The sequence below is a fragment of the Physella acuta genome, unplaced genomic scaffold (genome assembly GCF_028476545.2).
Source record: "Physella acuta isolate Inbredline_101_S28 unplaced genomic scaffold, ASM2847654v3 ptg000281l, whole genome shotgun sequence".
Taxonomy (NCBI): Eukaryota; Metazoa; Mollusca; class Gastropoda; family Physidae; genus Physella; species Physella acuta.
In genome coordinates, this window is record NW_026731800.1 from 551,205 (window position 1) to 569,737 (window position 18,533).

An 18,533-nucleotide genomic window follows, 5' to 3' on the forward strand; every position below is an offset into this window, starting at 1 on the left:
TTTAAATTTTATTACGGAAGAGTTTCACTTACAAATAATGTCAAATATGCTGTCTCGTCTATATTGTAGAGCAACAAAGAGCAGCGGTTATACAGTTCTTTATACATTATAAAAAGTTGCGTCATAAGACTTTAGCAAACTAAAGAATTGCTGTCATGGGAGCTTAATTAACTAAAGACTTGATGTCAGAGGTCCTTGTCACCACGACCTCAGTCGAGCACACAGACATTTTTTATCCACAGCCACACACTACAATCTTTTACATCAACACGAAACACCTACAGACTTAAACACACACACAACACCCGACACCAGTTCCTACCAAACCCACACACCACGTCTCACAACTACACACTAAATCCCCCACACCCCCACACAGAGCACGTGCCCACACCAAGCTCTTACACACCCACACATCGCGTCCCTTTTACTCACGCGGCATTACCCCTACACCCACACATCACGCCCCCACACCCAAACACCACGTCCCACACAGCATCTATCACCCCGTGGGCCTAGTCTGACTTACAATCAAAAGCGTATTCACTGTGCTGGCTCTCATCCACCGCCATCAGGGCCACCCTCTCCTTTGGTGGCTCCGACATTTTGATCTGTGCACGTCAAACGTTAAGTGCGGCCCTCGCTTGTAACACGCGGCCCTCGCTAGTAGCACCAACTTGTCAGGTCTCCTGTGGACTGTATAAACGTCACAATTAGAAAAAAAGTATATCAAAACTTTAGAAACATGACGTAATGTCATTTAAAACAACAATGAGTCTTTTGAACATTACAATTAGAAAAATTAAATCAAAACTTTAGAAACATGACGTAATCGTATTAAAACAAAGTTGAATCTTTTCAACATTATAATTAGAAAAAGTATATAAAAAATTTAGAAACATGACGTAGTGTTATTAAATCAACAATGAACTTTTTAGAAATTACAATTAGAAAAATTAAATAAAAACTTTAGAAACATGACGTAATGTTATTTAAAATAACGTTGAATCTTTTGAACATTAAAATTAGAAAAATAAGGAGAGGAAACTCAAGCAATATGGCCCCTTGTCTAAGATGACCAAAACACTCAGGAAGACTATGCTAATGGTCACAGACTCACGTACTAGATCTACCCCCTGCTAACCCTTTCCTAGGGAAAAAAATGGAATTTTTGTTTTGTTAATGCAATGACAGGAAAGGAAATATAACCTATTAAAACCTAGAAAATATTAGCCATTCGAATGACATAGCTTAACTTTGTTATGATTCTGTACTGTATATCGTGACTGATAGAGAAATTAATAGAGTGATCTCCCCTAACTTGCGTGTCTCAGCAAATATATGTTGCGTGATTGGTCAAAGGTTAAAGAACCATAACAAAGTGGTCATTAATAGAGTCACTTTTTACTAAGCTCTGCACTATTCGTAAGGTCAGCTAGTTCAATCGAGATTAAATGATTGAAAGGAAGGCTGTGAAATTGAATATTTATTTAACTGGTAACGCGACTGTAACGACAAGTTTAGCAATAAACATAGAATTTTTTTAAAATGGAGACTAGAAGAAAGCTAATCAGCAAGAGATTTTAAAATTACATATCCGGTTTCGTTATCTGCGACGTGCTAGGTTTTACACATCAATTAAACTTAAAACATGCGTACGGTCGCTTGGCTAAAAGTCGATGGCTGGAACATTGCGTCACTGCTGGTGCATGCGCTTAAGATGTACAGGATGTGTTAGTTCCCCCACAGTGTGAGGGTCTATTATTTCCCCCACATTGTGAGGGCCTGTTAGTTCCCCCACAGTGTGAGGGCCTGTTAGTTCCCCCACAGTGTGAGGGCCTGTTAGTTCCCCCACAGTGTGAGGGTCTGTTAGTTCCCCCACAGTGTGAGGGCCTGTTAGTTCCCCACAGTGTGAGGGCCTGTTAGTTCCCCACAGTGTGAGGGTCTGTTATTTCCCCCCCCCCCCACAGTGTGAGGGTCTCTGAGTCCCGTCCCCCCCCCCCCACAGTGTGAGGGCCTGTTCGTTCTTCCACAGTGTGGGGGCCATTAGTTCCTCCACAGTGTGAGGGTCTGTTATTTCCCCCACAGTGTGAGGGTCTCTGAGTCCCCCCCCCCCACAGTGTGAGGGCCTGTTAGTCTCTCACAGTGTGAGGGCCTGTTAGTTCCGCCACAGTGTGAGGATGTGTTAGTTCCTCACAATATGAGAATGTGTTAGATCTTCCACAGTGTGAGGATGTGTTAGTTCCGCCACTGTGTGAGGGTCTGTTTGTTCCCCAAAGTGTGAGGGTTTGTTATTTCCCCCACAATGTGAGAATACATTAGTTCTCTATTATATGGGACCCCTAAGTCTCACCGCTGTGTTAGACTAATAGTTCCACTATAGCAAAAAATATTCCACATTGTGTGTGTGTGTGTGTGTGTACGTGTGTGTACGTGTGTGTGTGTGTGGGGGGGGGGTGAACTTAGAGAAAAAGTTTTGGGGTGGGTGGGTGGAGAGTGTTTAATAACTTCTAAAAAAAAGGAGCTGGGACATTACCTGCGCCCAGCACACATTTACTGTGCGCGTACCAATCCAGGGTGGGGGGAAAAAACAGGGTTGTTAAAATATTTCTTGAGCAGAAAGCTACACTGCCTCGCACAAAAACTGACGAGCAAAGCTGGCTAATTTACACCAGTTTAACGGCTAGCACAAAAATATTGTTTATAAACACGTTAGTGAACTATCCCAAACTGCAGGTATAACTGTTCCATATTTTGAAGGCAAGGCGAAATCAACTATGTATAAAAAATGTATAACCACCTTTCAAATGCACTAAAATAAACACATTTTTTTCCCCCAAATATGACAGTTAAAGCGTCGTTAGTTGTGTTAGTCGGTAAAATGTGTGGAGAAGATTTCTTTAGCGACCAATGCTTTTACCATTATACGTGTTTTATCTTTGCCTTATTACGTTTACATCAAAAAGCTTCTTATAAATGTTTTAATTTTTTATCAATCAAGCTTCTTTTCTGCTGTGTAATACGGAAAAAATAGGATAATTTAATTAAATGTTTAAGTTTGAAATCAATTAATATCACAGTTTCGTTCATGCAGCTCTGTACTTTGCCCCCCCCCCCCCCCCAAACGAAATATAATTTATATAGAAAATATATACTTTTACCAGTGTCCGCCTCCCGCCCCCTCGAGGAGAAAGTCTGAAAGAAACACTGATTAATACCAATGTATATTCCAATTTTGCTGTTATAAAGTAACTCTGCACATCCCTCTGGACAAAAAAAAATTCAATTAAACCCCACCAATAGCTTGCGATATACAAACTGTAGACGAGTAGCCTTTTATCTGCCTCCATATTGGTGTCCTTTCTTTTTACTCAGCATTTATAAGCAACATCAACACAAGCTTACGTAATTGATCGAGTCATCGCTAATACCAAGTAACTTACCCTTTTTCTGTTGAATTTAGTATACTTAAATTGATTTTAATTATTGATTTAATGTCTAATAAGATTTTTTTAAATAAGATATTATTGCACTGTTATCGGAGATGCATTGATTTGGAGTAAAAAAAAATAGCTCCAAGAATAAATTGGTCAAAATAGAGTTAAATTATTTGAATACGAAGCCAATTACTCACAGGTAGATAAACAAAGAAACAAACTGAATGTAACGTAAGAAAAGGCTTGGGGAAAAAAAACATTGGCGTCTGAACAACTAAAAAAGCTACTTGAAGGAGTTGAAATGTTGGCATATTATTATAGTTGTAACTTAAAATTGAGAAAAGAAAACAGAAATTTTCTAACAGGATAGAATCAGTTTTGTTTTTTTTGACGCGATTGTATAAGCTTGCAGGTGACGTCAGAAAACACCCAGACGATTAGCCAGAGCAAACGTGTTACAGCCAGCCTCTCTTGGGGTTAGGTGGGTGTGTGCTTGAAAAGGGCGGGTGGGGGGTGGGGGTCAAGGTTGGAGAAAATTGATTAAAAATATATTTTTTTCCTCTCACTGTTCAGTAACTTTGATGTGAGCGATAGGCCAGTTTCGGTAGCACTAGCCGAGCATTGTTTCTCGTCAATATTAAGCTGTTTCCGGGCTAAAAAAAATATCGATCCTGCTTGTGTACTTGTTGCTATTGCTCGCACATACACGAACTACAGGGTAATCGTTATAGACGCGTATTCGTACTCCAAGTATCGTCGTTGACGATACTATAACCCTCAACCCAATCATTACCCTAAATCTAAAACAAACGAAAATGGTTAAGGTAGGCGTATATTCATGTATAAAACCTGTTATTTAAAATATTGTTCCTGTAATCGATTTTTCATTCCAGCATATTTGTTCACGGATAATCAATTAGCTTCCAGTTTTCATGCACACGCAAAAGTCAATAGACGAATAGAAAAATAAAGTCACAATTCACATAAGTGGGCGTAGCAAGACATAACCACATCGCTTACCTGATAATCTCACGAAATCGGTTTCAAGCGTCAACGCTCAATATTGAAACACCTGACCTCGAAATTTCTTAATCCGGGACACGGAAGCAGGCGATTGATTAGGCTGAATTAGTCCTGGACTACCCAGTGGGTTTTTTTATTCGCTCACCACCCCGTGTCTTCCGTACACGTCTGCTAAATACATTGATGAACTCCTCGCTGGCAGCACGCGACCCCAGCACGCGCTTGGGAGAATAGGCGGCGCGCGCTGGATGAATGTGTTACAAGTTTCAACACTCCATTTTGTATTGCAGGCAGAGTAAACGCCCCTGTCGTGACCTTAATTAATTTTTTTTATTTAAAAAAAAGGGGGGGGGATTATTGAAATATATATCACAATAGTACAAATTAATGTGTTGTAATTATTAATTTATTTTCTTAATGTCATTTTCCTGTCATTATAACAATAGCTATACAATTTAATCCTTTAGTGTGTTACGAAAATCAATTACAGATCAAGAAAAATGTAGACAACATGCATGCAAGGTTTTTTTCAGGGTGTGGGGAGGTGGAACGGGGAAGGGAGGGGGGTTCTGAATCACATCCACCGCCCTGTGGTTGAACAAGAAAAGATATTAATAATTCGTATCTTTGTCCAGCCCACCCACTCCGAAGAGTTTTTTTTTTAAAGAAACCCTACATTCGTAAAATCACACACACACACACACACAATGATCAAAGACCCCTTAAAATATTCACATTAATTTTTCATTCTGGAAAACACTGGGCGTAATAACAATAAAAGACATTCATCAACTGTAATTAAGTCGCGCAATTAACTAATTAAAAACTAATGAGCATACGTCATCCTAATAAGAGTGCATTCCCCTCCTTCACTCCCAGTGTTGATCGTTCACTCCCAGTGTAGATTCCCCTCCTTCACTCCCAGTGTTGATTCCCCTCCTTCACTCCCAGTGTAGATTCCCCTCCTACACTCCCAGTGTTGATAGTTCACTCCCAGTGTTGATTCCCCTCCTTCACTCCCAGTGTAGATTCCCCTCCTACACTCCCAGTGTTGATAGTTCACTCCCAGTGTAGATTCCCCTCCTTCACTCCCAGTGTAGATTCCCCTCCTTCACTCCCAGTGTTGATTCCCCTCCTACACTCCCAGTGTTGATAGTTCACTCCCAGTGTTGATTCCCCTCCTTCACTCCCAGTGTTGATTCCCCTCCTTCACTCCCAGTGTTGATAGTTCACTCCCAGTGTTGATCGTTCACTCCCAGTGTTGATTCCCCTCCTTCACTCCCAGTGTTGATCGTTCACTCCCAGTGTAGATTCCCCTCCTACACTCCCAGCGTTGACATGCCCTCTAAACAAAGCGTGAGTCGTTGTTTGGTGAGCCGTGCACGACAATCAGCTCACCTTAATCTTGTTGGACAACTTCCTGTAACAAGATCACTGCAGCCTTGTAAACAAAACCCACACACCTGGTTTTTTTAAAACCCAAGCTTAAAGTACACTTAAAGCGTAAGTGTCGTTGTTTACTACAGATAACTTCAAAAGTTTTTTTTTTTAGGCAGCGAGCTTTGAACTAAAAAATTTCTTATTTTATTCTAAAGTGCATGTTTATAACATTCCTACATAGTTAATACATTTTTAATAGCTCATTAAAACAGTAAATTATATATAAACTAGTCCCGTTACTTTCCGTTACTTTCCAAATACTTTCCGTCACTTTTCAATAGTTTCCGTCACTTTCCAATACTTTCCGTCAAATTCCGCCACTTCTTACATTTTCCCGTCACTTTTCGTCACTTCCCAATATTTTCCGTCACTTTCCAATTGATTCCGTCATTTTCTAGAAGTTTCCATCCCTTTCCGTGACTTTCTGCATACCCCACCCTGAATTGGAGCAGCAAACCACAGGTGTAGCCAATAGGAACACTCTCACTGTAACGTCAGCCACGCCCAATCTCGATGATTGATGTATTCAGTTGTATTCAACTTAAAACTAAAACAATCTGAACAGAATTAGCATACATGTTAGACTGAAATACAGCCACCTTTTTATGTACTCTTCACTCACTTTACTCAGATATCATTGCTACGCCCCTGCGGAAAAAGTTTCTGGCATAAAGGTAGGCCACCACGAAAGTAAAAAAAAAAAAAGCCAGCTAAACTTTGGCCCCAACTCTGGCAATAAAAACAGGCGGTCCTGTGCTGTAGGACCTTATCACGTCCTGACTTACAAGGCGAACATCAGTATGGACTCACTAAAGATAGCTCTTCTTCTGGCCGTCCTAGCTGTCGGCCATTCGGCGAAAAGACACAGCCTTTTCCGGCCTTTGACCCAGCGAGGTAAGGGAGATAACTATAATAAATTGTTTAAGGGAGGGAATTGTTGTAGGAAGCAAAAATGGTAAGTGATCTTGTAAATGTAACATGAAAAAAAAAATACATTTTACCCATCCTCATTCCGTAGAACTTGCATATAATTTTAGGATCCATCCTACTCCTCCATCCCCACACCCTCTTTAAAGAGAAAAAAAAATTACGTTCGGTAACAAGTTGTGATAGAAATAATTGTAGCTTATGCCATAATTGAGAAACCAGAAAATAAGAGTATAAACTGCTAACTTGTTTTGTGTCAAATTATTCATACATTTAAAAAAAGGGCACTGTGAGGGTGGGGATTTCAAGAAAGGCCGGAACGAATGAATCCAATAACACACAGTTCAAGTTCAACTATAATTGTTCTTTATTAAATTTATAATCAGTTCTATCTAACCAGCCTATTCTACACTCTCTACTGTTTACTACTACTACTGACTGTTCACTATACTACTAACTCCCATGACCAATCCTAACACTAACTGTTCTCTACATTCTACAACGTAACACCTTCTACCTTCGCTAGCTAATCATGATCTCCTAACTATTTACATTCTCGGCCGTCTCTGCCGCTACCTAACAACTCCTGGCCCATCGCTCTACTGACCCACGCCTCAGTGGTCAGCTGACCGTCCCATGTGACCGGTCAGCCCTGTGCGCCCATTGGCCTCTATCTGACCAACCAACTATGGTCTATAGTCTGTTTCTGCTAACCTATATCTGCTAAACATGTCTGACGTAATCTTGCGTCATCACATATCTCCCTCCCTTTCTGTAGCTGACAAATTATATTTTTCAGCGTCTGCTACTAATCTAATACATCAACAACTATCTATCTTACTACTCTATTCTATCCCTAACATCAATCATAAAAATCAAACAAAATGGGACAGCACAGTTTACAAATACATAAAATCTTGTGTTCCTGAAAAAAAGAAAATGTCATTGTTCTAGATCTTGTGTAAGTATCCTGACATCTGTGGTGTCTCTGCTTGATAATGTATGTCTATGTTATAGTATGTGTGAATCTAATCATATGTAACTCAGTTCTGGCTAGGTTGTCCTGTACTGGCCTTGAGCCAATCTTAGTGGTAATGTGTAACTGGTTGAACGGGCTCAGCGAGCAGTGTGTTTGTGTAAGTGTTATGTAATCGCTGGCGTTCCTCTGTGGTGGGTGGGTTGTGGCGTTGGTCGACGTAAATTCCCGTGAGGCGGGTGTAGGCGTAACTTTCGTTGGTCAATGTGATGACGCAACAATCTCATCTCAACGCTGGTTGAGACGTCCACGTAGAGTGGTTATATGATGAACTGGAGCTGTCCGATGCGGTGGCGAACAATGACGCAACATTCCGACGCTGGGAACTTGGACGATGGGTCGTCTACCCTTTGTATGTGCCGACGTAGGTGTACGTAGCTGGCGGTCTGTTATTCAACCACAGGTTGGGGCGAAGCGGTGGCGATGCGTCCGTTGTCTTGACCAGGGCAATTCTCTGTTAAGCAAGGCTGTTCGCTGTCCAGGTAATTCAACGTAATCAGGGCTTCAGGTGGCGGCATTCTTTGAAGTGTCTGCTTCATCTCGTCTCATTCTGAATAAGCGTAGTGGGTCTGAAATTGTATTACGAGACCATGAGCAATGGTTTTACGTGACCATCTTAGTGCCCGCGCAGACAAGTATTCAGACAGAGGTACCTTCCATTAAAAAAAACCTCAATCCCAAATTTAAACGTGCTGAACACTTGTCTGGCGGTATAACAAACATTAAAAAATAACATTACAACATAACCAAATAAAAAATCAGTACACTCTAATCTAACAACAATCTGTAAAGCCTAATAAACTCAATAGACGTAAACACTACTAGAGCTTAGAAATAGCTTCACAAAAAGAATAGACATGTGAGTGTATATCGTCATATAGTGGAGCAGCTCTCACTATCTGACTTTTGACGACTTAAACTGGCTTGCTTGACTTAATGACTGACTTCACTTATGACTTCAGTACCTTGACTGACTTCAGTAACTTTGACTAATTTCACTTTGACTTCAGTAACTTGACTGACTTCAATTTAACGACTGACTTCACTTTAACGACTGATTTCCTTTGACGACTGACTTAATTAGGCCTCTCTGACTGACTTCGACGACATCACTTTGACGACTAATTTCACTTTAACGACTGATTCCACTTTGACGACTTCAACTTGACGACTAACTTCACTTTGAAGACTAACTTGACCTCGACGACTTCAACTTCAATTCAACTTAAAAGACTTCACTGACTGACTTAACTTCGACGACTTAAACGTCTTCACTTTGACTTCAAAGACTTTTCCTTGACTTCAACGACTTCAATATGACTTCAAAGACTTCACTTTGACATCAACAACTTCAATATGACTTCAAAGACTTCACTTTGACTTCAACGACTTCAATATGACTTCAAAGACTTCACTTTGACTTCAACAATTTCAATATGACTTCAAAGACTTCAATATGACTTCAAAGACTTCACTTTGACTTCAACAACTTCAATATGACTTCAAAGACTTCAACGACATCACTTTGACTTCAAAGACTTCACTATAACTTCGACGATTTCACTTCTTCACTATGACCTCAACGACTTTAATATAACTTCAAAGATATTTCTTTGACTGCAACATGACTTCAACTACGTCACTATGACCTCAACTACGACTTCAACAACTTATTGACTGACTTGACTGACTTCAAATAACTTCTTTGACTTCAGTTCTGATTTATACTTCACTGACTTCAATAACACTATTGACTTCAGATTTGACTACACTGACTTCTGACTGTACGACTTCACGTCGATTCCTCGACTACTTAGATTAACACAAAAATACTCGACTTGACTTCACAATTATGTCCGTTGTTCAAAATCATTTGTGGGGGCGGTCCGGGTCACATTCTTGGTCATGGGGTTGATGTTCTAGGGCAGTTGCGTGTTATCTATGTGTTGTACTTTCCGTTTCATTAATTCTAACGCTAACTCTGCTTTTGTTCTTGACATTTCTTACTATCTTGACTATCTTGTTTTCTAACCTATTCTCTACAAATGTTTCAACTTCTTCTCCTGTTTTGTCTAATGGTATGCCCTGTTTATAGCATTGAAACTCTGCCTCCATGGTTGTGTATGTGTGTGTGTGTGTGTGTTGAGGAAAGTAAACAAAACTAAGGCAACAGGGCGTAACAATAGAATGTATAAGGCAGAAAAACCACTGGCACAAACTATCCAGCACGGGTATAAACCCAAACGTTTAAAAAAAATTTTGGAAGGTACTTATCTTTTTGGACTTGTAGACTGTTTCCTTGTGTTGTTAATCCAAACTCGTTCCGGTTGAAGAAACCCGCTGTTGTGTTGAGTTGAAGAAAGCTGTACACCAGTCGTACTCCGTCATGAATAGCTGATATACGTTCTTTCCCTTACTCGACCCGCGCTCCACCAGATGTGAGGGTGGGGATTTCAAGAAAGGCCGGAACGAATGAATCCAATAACACACAGTTCAAGTTCAACTATAATTGTTCTTTATTAAATTTATAATCAGTTCTATCTAACCAGCCTATTCTACACTCTCTACTGTTTACTACTACTACTGACTGTTCACTATACTACTAACTCCCATGACCAATCCTAACACTAACTGTTCTCTACATTCTACAACGTAACACCTTCTACCTTCGCTAGCTAATCATGATCTCCTAACTATTTACATTCTCGGCCGTCTCTGCCGCTACCTAACAACTCCTGGCCCATCGCTCTACTGACCCACGCCTCAGTGGTCAGCTGACCGTCCCATGTGACCGGTCAGCCCTGTGCGCCCATTGGCCTCTATCTGACCAACCAACTATGGTCTATAGTCTGTTTCTGCTAACCTATATCTGCTAAACATGTCTGACGTAATCTTGCGTCATCACAGGCACAAATAAGAATAAGGAAACCCAAACGCAGTTTTAAATAACAAATTTATCTAAGCCAACACAGTATTTAAATAATGCGCGAGTGATCTTCCCTGAACTTTCTCAAATATACAATTATGACAGTACAGCTTGAAATGGCACAGAAAAGATCCAGTGCAGTCGAGAAACTGTGAGTTTGTGACAAAAAAATGCTCGTTCGTATAGAAAACTCTTCGAGGCTAAAAACTCCTTAGAAAATGCCTATTAGAATATGATATAAAATTTTAAATTCTGGTGGATTTTTTGAGAAACCGGAAATTGAGCCGATTAGCACGTCCGGATACCGGAAATTGCACAAAGGTTGATAGAAAACTACAAATAGGATCAAATATACTCAAATATACTCAAATATATTCGTTGTACACAAATACCATTCCCGATTAACGAAAATCTCTCAAAAGTTGAAAAACGCATATCCAAAAATTCAGTCCACCTGAGTGAAACACGTGATCGGCATTTTAAAATCGGAAAAAAAGGCAAGTACCACTTCCGGATATTTGATACTGCTTAAACAATTGAAAATAAAACGTATATCACTGTATGAAATTTCGCCTACCTAACTAAAACTGTACTCTAGTTATCTTCTTAAAACATACAGACACACACACACACACACACGAACACGCTCACATAAAGACAATATTGGGGTTTTCCTTCTCAGGAAGGTGTTGTACGTCGCATTATTTCAATACCCCTCTCCACCACAACACTCCATAATACGAGAAAGTAAAAAAAAAACGTCAAACGTGTATTTATCGATGAAAACCTTCGATGATCATCATTGTAAGTTGCATGAGCCCATCTGACTTGTCTTCTCTGTCCAGTCGTGTGTCCAGCCAACGAGTTCCAGTGTAAAGATGGTTTGGCTTGTGTGCCCCTGAAGTGGACCTGCGACACTGAGGCCGACTGTAATGACAGGTCGGACGAAGCACTCAACTGCCGTACGTCAGGCTATAAGATGGTCTCATTTAGTCAATCAAAGGTCTATGACACCTGCATCAACGTTAAGATTGGTCTGGTACAAGATTGGTCTGGTACAAAACTGATCTGGTACAAGATGTGTCTGGTACAAGATTGGTCTGGTACAAGATTGGTCTGGTACAAGATTGGTCTGGTACAAGATTGGTCTGGTCTGGTACAAGATTGGTCTGGTACAAGATTGGTCTGGTACAAGATTGGTCTGGTACAAGATTGGTCTGGTACAAGATTGGTCTGTTACAAGATTGGTCTTGTACAAGATGTGTCTGGTACAAGATTGGTCTGGTACAAGATTGGTCTGGTACAAGATTGGTCTGGTACAAGATGTGTCTGGTACAAGATGTGTCTGGTACAAGATTGGTCTGGTACAAGATTGGTCTGGTACAAGATTGGTCTAATACAATATTGGCCTGGTACAAGATTTTCTGGTACAAGATTAGTCTGGTACAAGATTGGTCTGTTACAAGATTGGTCTGGTACAAGATTGGTCTGGTACAAGATTGGTCTGGTACAAGATTGGTCTGGTACAAGATTGGTCTGGTACAAGATTGGTCTGGTACAAGATTGGTCTGGTACAAGATTGGTCTGGTACAAGAGTGGTCTGGTACAAGAGTGGTCTGGTACAAGATTGGTCTGGTACAAGATTGGTCTGGTACAACATTGGTCTGGTGCAAGATTGGTCTGGTCTGGTACAAGATTGGTCCTGTACAAGATTAGTTTTGTACAAGATTAGTTTTGTACAAGACCAAGATCGATTTATTGTGATATTGGTCGGGTAAAAGAATAAACTTTTTCTAGGCTATTTTTTTTTTCACGTACTTTTTTCAGGCCAAACTCTTAATGAGGCAGGTAAAGTAGAGTGTATCTGTTTTTTTATAACTCCCGTCACATGAAAAGATAATGTGATCGGAACTAAGCAATGGCTATCCGCCCTGAACTTAAAACTGAGTGGGAAAACGTTTTTCCTAAACGATTGTGGAAAATGATTGACGGCAATGATTGAAAAAAACCACTGAAGATTATTTTTTAAAAGTGATTTTAAAAGAGTTTTTAAATATATTTTTTATAATCAATTGTATTTCGAGTTTTGGCACAATTTTATTCCTATCTGAGCGTCTCCAAACCTAAAGAAAGACATGCCGACGTGGACACGGCTATGCATGTGTTACATTTTACGAGAAAGATTAGATAAACGTGTCGAGCGTGCAATTCTAAAAATAAATGTTGAAAATTTTGAATCTTTTAGTTTAATGCACATGCTATGATTACGTGTTTTATCTGAACATGAAACAGATTTTTAAAAGGAACGAACGTTCATCTTTACGAACTTAATGCAATCATTTGTTTATTTAGGCCAATGCCGTTAAAACTGTGCCGCGGGTTCAAATTATTTTTGAAAACGCGATTAGTAAAAAAAAAAGTGAAAACCATTTATGGTATTTTCGATTGATGTTTAGTTACTGATGGGTCATCCATAAATGACGTCACGCTTCTTAGGTAAATTTGTACAGCCAGACCTTCTTTCATCCCCCCCCCCCCTTTCCTCAATTTTGCAGTTTTTGTTTTTTAAACTTTTTAAACACTTTTAAAAATAAACTTGATTTTATATTCTAGAAGGTCAAATACCATTTTTTTTTATAATCCTAAGTTATTTTCTAAAATCATTGCCGTCAATCTTTTCCCACGATCAATAAATCTAAGAAACAGTCAATGTTTTAAGTAGATTTTTTTTACTAGTAATCATTTGATTATATTAAGCAACTTTTTTTACAATTCACAAAAAACAATCTTCGAAAAGGAACGCAAAATAACGGTTAAGATTAAGTTTTTCCATTACTTTTTATAATGCAAAAAGTGTGTCGTCACACTTTTTAACCCCATTCCTCCCTTTCGTCAAATTTCGCCACAAAATTCCGATTTCCCTCCCCCCCCCCCCCCCTCCGCCCGTTTTTCCCCTTGGTAACCAAATGTCATATTCCTTCATGTTCCAGCGACTGACTGCTCACACGCCAACCAGTTCCGATGCGACGATGGTGAGTGCGTGTCCAGAGACTTTGCCTGTGACGGTGGAAACGACTGTCAAGACGGATCAGACGAGCAGAAATGTGGTCAGTAGAACTGTTTTCACAATCACAAACATGTAGACAGTAGAATAGCGAATGGTGTAAATACTAAAGGAAAAGGGACGCAACTGGTAAAATAATTATTAATGCTGAGCTACCTCCCTTGCTCAACTAAAAATATTTTTAAAACCACATTATTTAAAACTCGTATAACAAAATAGATCAAGACAGCTTAAAATACTGGCAATAACAATGTAAAGCCAATGTATAAAAGCCTAACCAGAATAATTTGAATTTGAAAAAAAAAAGATAAATGTTTTTAACAATCAAGGAAACAAATTATTTAAATTGTTTGCGTTAAACCCCCAGTTTTTTCCCCAAATATTTTCTCCAGTCTAAATAATCAGCATTGGTTATTTTTTTTAAATTGTTTCTGTTAAGCCTTATTATAGCCTTTAGCTCAATGTCCAGACATACCCCCTCCCTCCGCACACACACGACATGGGCTATTTGACCACCAAGTTCAAATCCCAGCCATACCCATCCCCCCTCCACCTTCCACACGCACACAATCACACCACATCACCCAGGATTTACCTCTCCCACCCCATTAAATGTCCAGCTTTCACGCCAGAAACAATACCCCATCCAATCAATACCGCCAATATAATACTTTGACGTTAAAACCTCTGAGACTAACACCCCATACAGAACCTCTGTAAACGAAGTTGTTCCTCTGTGAGACTAACACCCCAAACAGAACCTCAGCTTTCACCGCAGAAACAATACCCTATCCAATCAATACCCGTAATATGATACTTTGACGTTAAAATCTCTGAGACTAACACCCAAAACAGAACCTCAGGCTGTAAACAAAGTTATTCCTCACCCCAAACAGAACCTCAGTCTGTAAACAAAGTTGTTCTTCTGTAAGTTAAAATCTCTGAGACTAACACCCCAAAAAGAACCTTAGTCTGTAAATAAAGTTGTTCCTCTATAAGACTAACATCCCAAAAAGAACCTCAGTCTGTAAACAAAGTTGTTCCTCTGCTTGCTGCTCACGGACTGTTCCATTCACAGCTGATTTCGTCTGTCCTGACGGTGAGATCAAGTGCGACAACAACATTTGCATCGAGTCGGTGTGGAAGTGCGACGGGGAAGACGATTGCGGGAACGGATGGGACGAGAAAAACTGCAGCAGTTGAAGGGTTAACTTTAAGGATGTCGCACGTCATTTCAGGGGTTAATTTAAATACGCGTGGGGTTACACAAATGTAACATGATAACTGCAATTTAAATGGTTGAATTATTGTTTTAATATGTTTACAAAATATATGCAAATAAACAAATATTTTGAAAAATGTAAAGGATTTTAGTTATATCGTTTTGGTAAAATTGCTATTTCGACCAAGGCTGCAATTAAGAGCGAAAAAGAAGACTGAAACAGGTTTTTACTACAATCAGCTAGACAAACAAAGCAAGATTCTATGATGGCCTTCTAACCCACCCACCCACCCCCCCCCCCCCACCCCCAAATGACCAGTACGGTTAGCCCTATTAATGGTAAATTATGTATTTGTATTTTTTACGGACTTCGTGCAACAGTAAAGATGGCATTACGTTGTTTTTATTTTATCTGCATATCAAGTGGTTAGATCTATTCGGCTAGTAACGATGTGGTCGGTGTAAAACAAGCTAATACAGTCGGTAAGAATAATTAAATTAATGAAAGGAAACCCACCGATATAAATACAATTCAGAAAGAAGAAGAAGAAGCTAGTCTATAATATAACGCTGATGGTTGTGTGTCAGTCCTTCCGTCATGGCTATAGACGGGACCATAAAGTAAATTCACCACACGTCGTACTTTTTACTTGCATTGCAGTGTTTTATTATAAACATATGGTTAGTGTTTATTTATATAACGACTAAACATTTTTTGTATAGTTGGCACTGTTTTTACTCTTTTGCTTAACGTCAATAAAATATTAAATAAATACACAGGGTAAAACATATTAAACGGAACAATGTCATTTTGTCCAATAATACTTTCGCTTAGATTACTAGAAAAAAATGATACATTTTAATAACAGTATGGTCAAAAAACTAATTAATTAAAATCTTTTATAATATTGCCAGGGTAGGTAATTTAAAAAGAAATTCAACTCACACTAATAAAAGAATGTGAATGCGAATTCTGCGGACATGCAAGAGGACATTATAGTTAGAATATTATAATAGCAGGGATTGATAAAATGCACAGCAGTAGGTAAAACACGGATATTTTAAACTAGCTGCATCCCGTGCTCCGCCACGGTAAATCTTTTTTAAATGTACCTACTTGGGAACAGAAAAAAGCTAAACACAAAACAAACGAACGCAAAAAAAAAACACAAACGAAAAAACAAACACAACACTCATAACATAAACACAATTTAAATGCAATCATAAAGGCGTATTGCTCACAGTCTAGTCCGTAGCGCCAAATCGCGCCCTTTCCGAGCGCCGGCGGACGCGTCTGACACAAAATTTCAATTTCCACCCTACCCCTTAAACTTTTGATTTGCACCCCCCCCCTCTGCCCTAAAGCTATCGATTTCCACCCCCACCCGCGCAAATTGTTTCCAACCCACTTTGGCGCCTCCTAAGGTCGGCACCCGGGGACATATGCCCCCCCCCCCTCGCTACGCCTCTCCTATAAAACCCCCAGCTCTTCCGCAAACCGAAAGATAGAATAATAATAAATAATATACAATAAATAAAAGGCAATATTTAAAATATCCGTGTTTTACCTACCATATAGATCTATCACTTTATCAATTCAAGCATTTTTTTTCCAGTACTTTAAATTTAAAAAAATTTACCATAGTGTTTCATAACTAAAACCATTGCGCACCCAATGAACGTGATGACGCGTCTATAATAGGGCGGAATAGTTGATTTAAAAAAAAAATCATAAAAAACGTTTTAATATCAAGCTTTTATGTAATAATGCACTAAAAAGTAGAAAATAAATTATAGACTACTATTTAAATAACTTTGAAAAGCGTGGGTCACTTTAGTATCTATTGGATAGTATCCATTTGGATACCTTTACTAATGTTAAGGAAGACACCCACGCTTTTCTTTATTGTTGTTTAAATAGTAGTCTATAATTTATTTTCTACTTTTTAGTGCATCGTTACATAAAAGCCTGTTATTAAAACGTTTTTTATGAATTTTGTTTTTCAGTACTTTACATGTTTTATTTACAATAGAGTTACATGACTAAAAACTATTGCGCGCCTACTGAACGTGATGGTGCAGCCATTGAATTAATTTATAAAAAGTTAATTAGGCATCCAATTAAGTCAAATTTAATGTCACTATGCATTGTCTTCATGTCTTGACCCACGTGCCAACTGTGAATCGTATCGGTCAAGTAGAAGTGTCCGAATTTTCACTCCTGCGTTTCGATCTAGACTGACGACAGACTGACGACAGAGGAAGTGAGTTAAATAAAAGCTTGTAAAAATTATGAGTAGTAAACAGTACATTCACTGAATAAAATAAATAAAAGATTGCCTTTATCAATCCATGCTAATTATAATTTTCTAACAATAATTTCCTCTTCCACATCCGCAAAATTGCATTCACATTTTGAAAATTATATTATTGCAACACTAATTCCTTCTAGGACGTCCGTAAATTTGCATTCATATTTTTTTTTTATTAGCGTGAGTTTAATTTATTTTTAAATTACCTCCCTTGTCAAAATTAGAAAAAAGAGTTTAAATTAAAGAGTTAAATAAATTTGATTTTTCTACCCTACTGTTATTATGTTATTAAAATGTATCCAATTTTTCTGGGAGTCTAAACGAAAATGATATTTGACATTAATTTTTTTAAATATGTTTTAGCGGTGTGCGTGTATTTAATATTTTCTTTACGTTATGCGAAAGAGTAAAAAAATTCATAAAAAACGTTTTAATAACAAGCTTTTATGTAATGATGCACTAAAAAGTAGAAAATAAATTATAGACTACTATTTAAATAACTATAAAGAAAAGCGTGGGTCACTTTAGTATCTATTGGATACCTTTACTAATGTTAAGGAAGACACCCACGCTTTTCTTTATAGTTATTTAAATAGTAGTCTATAATTTATTTTCTACTTTTTAGTGCATCATTACATAAAAGCTTGTTATTAAAACGTTTTTTATGAATTTTTTTTCAGTACTTTACATGTTTTATCTACAATAGAGTTACATGACTAAAAACCATTGCGCGCCTACTGAATATCACGTTCAGTAGGCGCGCAATGGTTTTTGAACGCAGCCATTACGTGGTCGTGATGGCGCAGCTATTGATGACGCGTGTGGTGTGGTTGGCTAGACAAGCCTACTAATTCGGTCCAAATTTTAATTAATTCATAAAAAATTAATTAGGCATCCAATTAAGTCAAATTTAGTTTCAGATTGCATTGTCTTCATGTCTTGACCCACGTGCTAACTTTGAATCGTATCGGTCAAGTAGAACTGTCCGAATTTTCACTCATGCGTTTCCGTCTAGACTGACGACTGACGACAGACTGACGAGGAAGTGAGTTAAATAAAAGCTTGTAAAAAAATTCATAAAAAACGTTTTAATAACAAGCTTTTATGTAATGATGCACTAAAAAGTAGAAAATAAATTATAGACTA

General features: G+C 38.6%; 2 protein-coding genes across 2 annotated transcripts in view; one reads left to right on the plus strand and one right to left on the minus strand.

The window, feature by feature from the left end:
- LOC131939472 (universal stress protein YxiE) overlaps window positions 1-4,730 on the minus strand; it is a 33,731-nt gene extending 29,001 nt beyond the window's left edge. The window contains exons 1-2 of the mRNA XM_059297787.1: window positions 4,458-4,730; window positions 530-696 (exon numbers count right to left, since the gene is read on the minus strand). Of these exons, the coding sequence (XP_059153770.1) occupies window positions 530-605 (76 nt within the window). The 5' untranslated portion in view covers window positions 606-696; window positions 4,458-4,730. The remainder of the gene's footprint in view (window positions 1-529; window positions 697-4,457) is intronic.
- Window positions 4,731-6,652: 1,922 nt separating this feature from the next.
- LOC131939476 (low-density lipoprotein receptor-related protein 8-like) lies at window positions 6,653-15,172 on the plus strand. Its single transcript, XM_059297791.1, has 4 exons — window positions 6,653-6,794; window positions 11,635-11,751; window positions 13,780-13,896; window positions 14,932-15,172. The coding sequence occupies exons 1-4, from the start codon at window positions 6,701-6,703 to the stop codon at window positions 15,054-15,056; spliced, it is 453 nt and encodes a 150-aa protein (XP_059153774.1). The 5' UTR covers window positions 6,653-6,700; the 3' UTR covers window positions 15,057-15,172.
- Window positions 15,173-18,533: the final 3,361 nt, after the last annotated feature.

What these genes read in the sequence shown, in the direction of transcription:
- LOC131939476 (XM_059297791.1), top strand. Translation starts at nt 6,701, where the DNA reads ATGGACTCACTAAAGATAGCTCTTCTTCTGGCCGTCCTAGCTGTCGGC. An exon ending in CCGGCCTTTGACCCAGCGAG is followed by an intron (nt 6,795 to 11,634) that starts GTAAGGGAGATA and finishes TTCTCTGTCCAG; the next exon opens with TCGTGTGTCCAGCCAACGAG. An exon ending in GGACGAAGCACTCAACTGCC is followed by an intron (nt 11,752 to 13,779) that starts GTACGTCAGGCT and finishes TTCATGTTCCAG; the next exon opens with CGACTGACTGCTCACACGCC.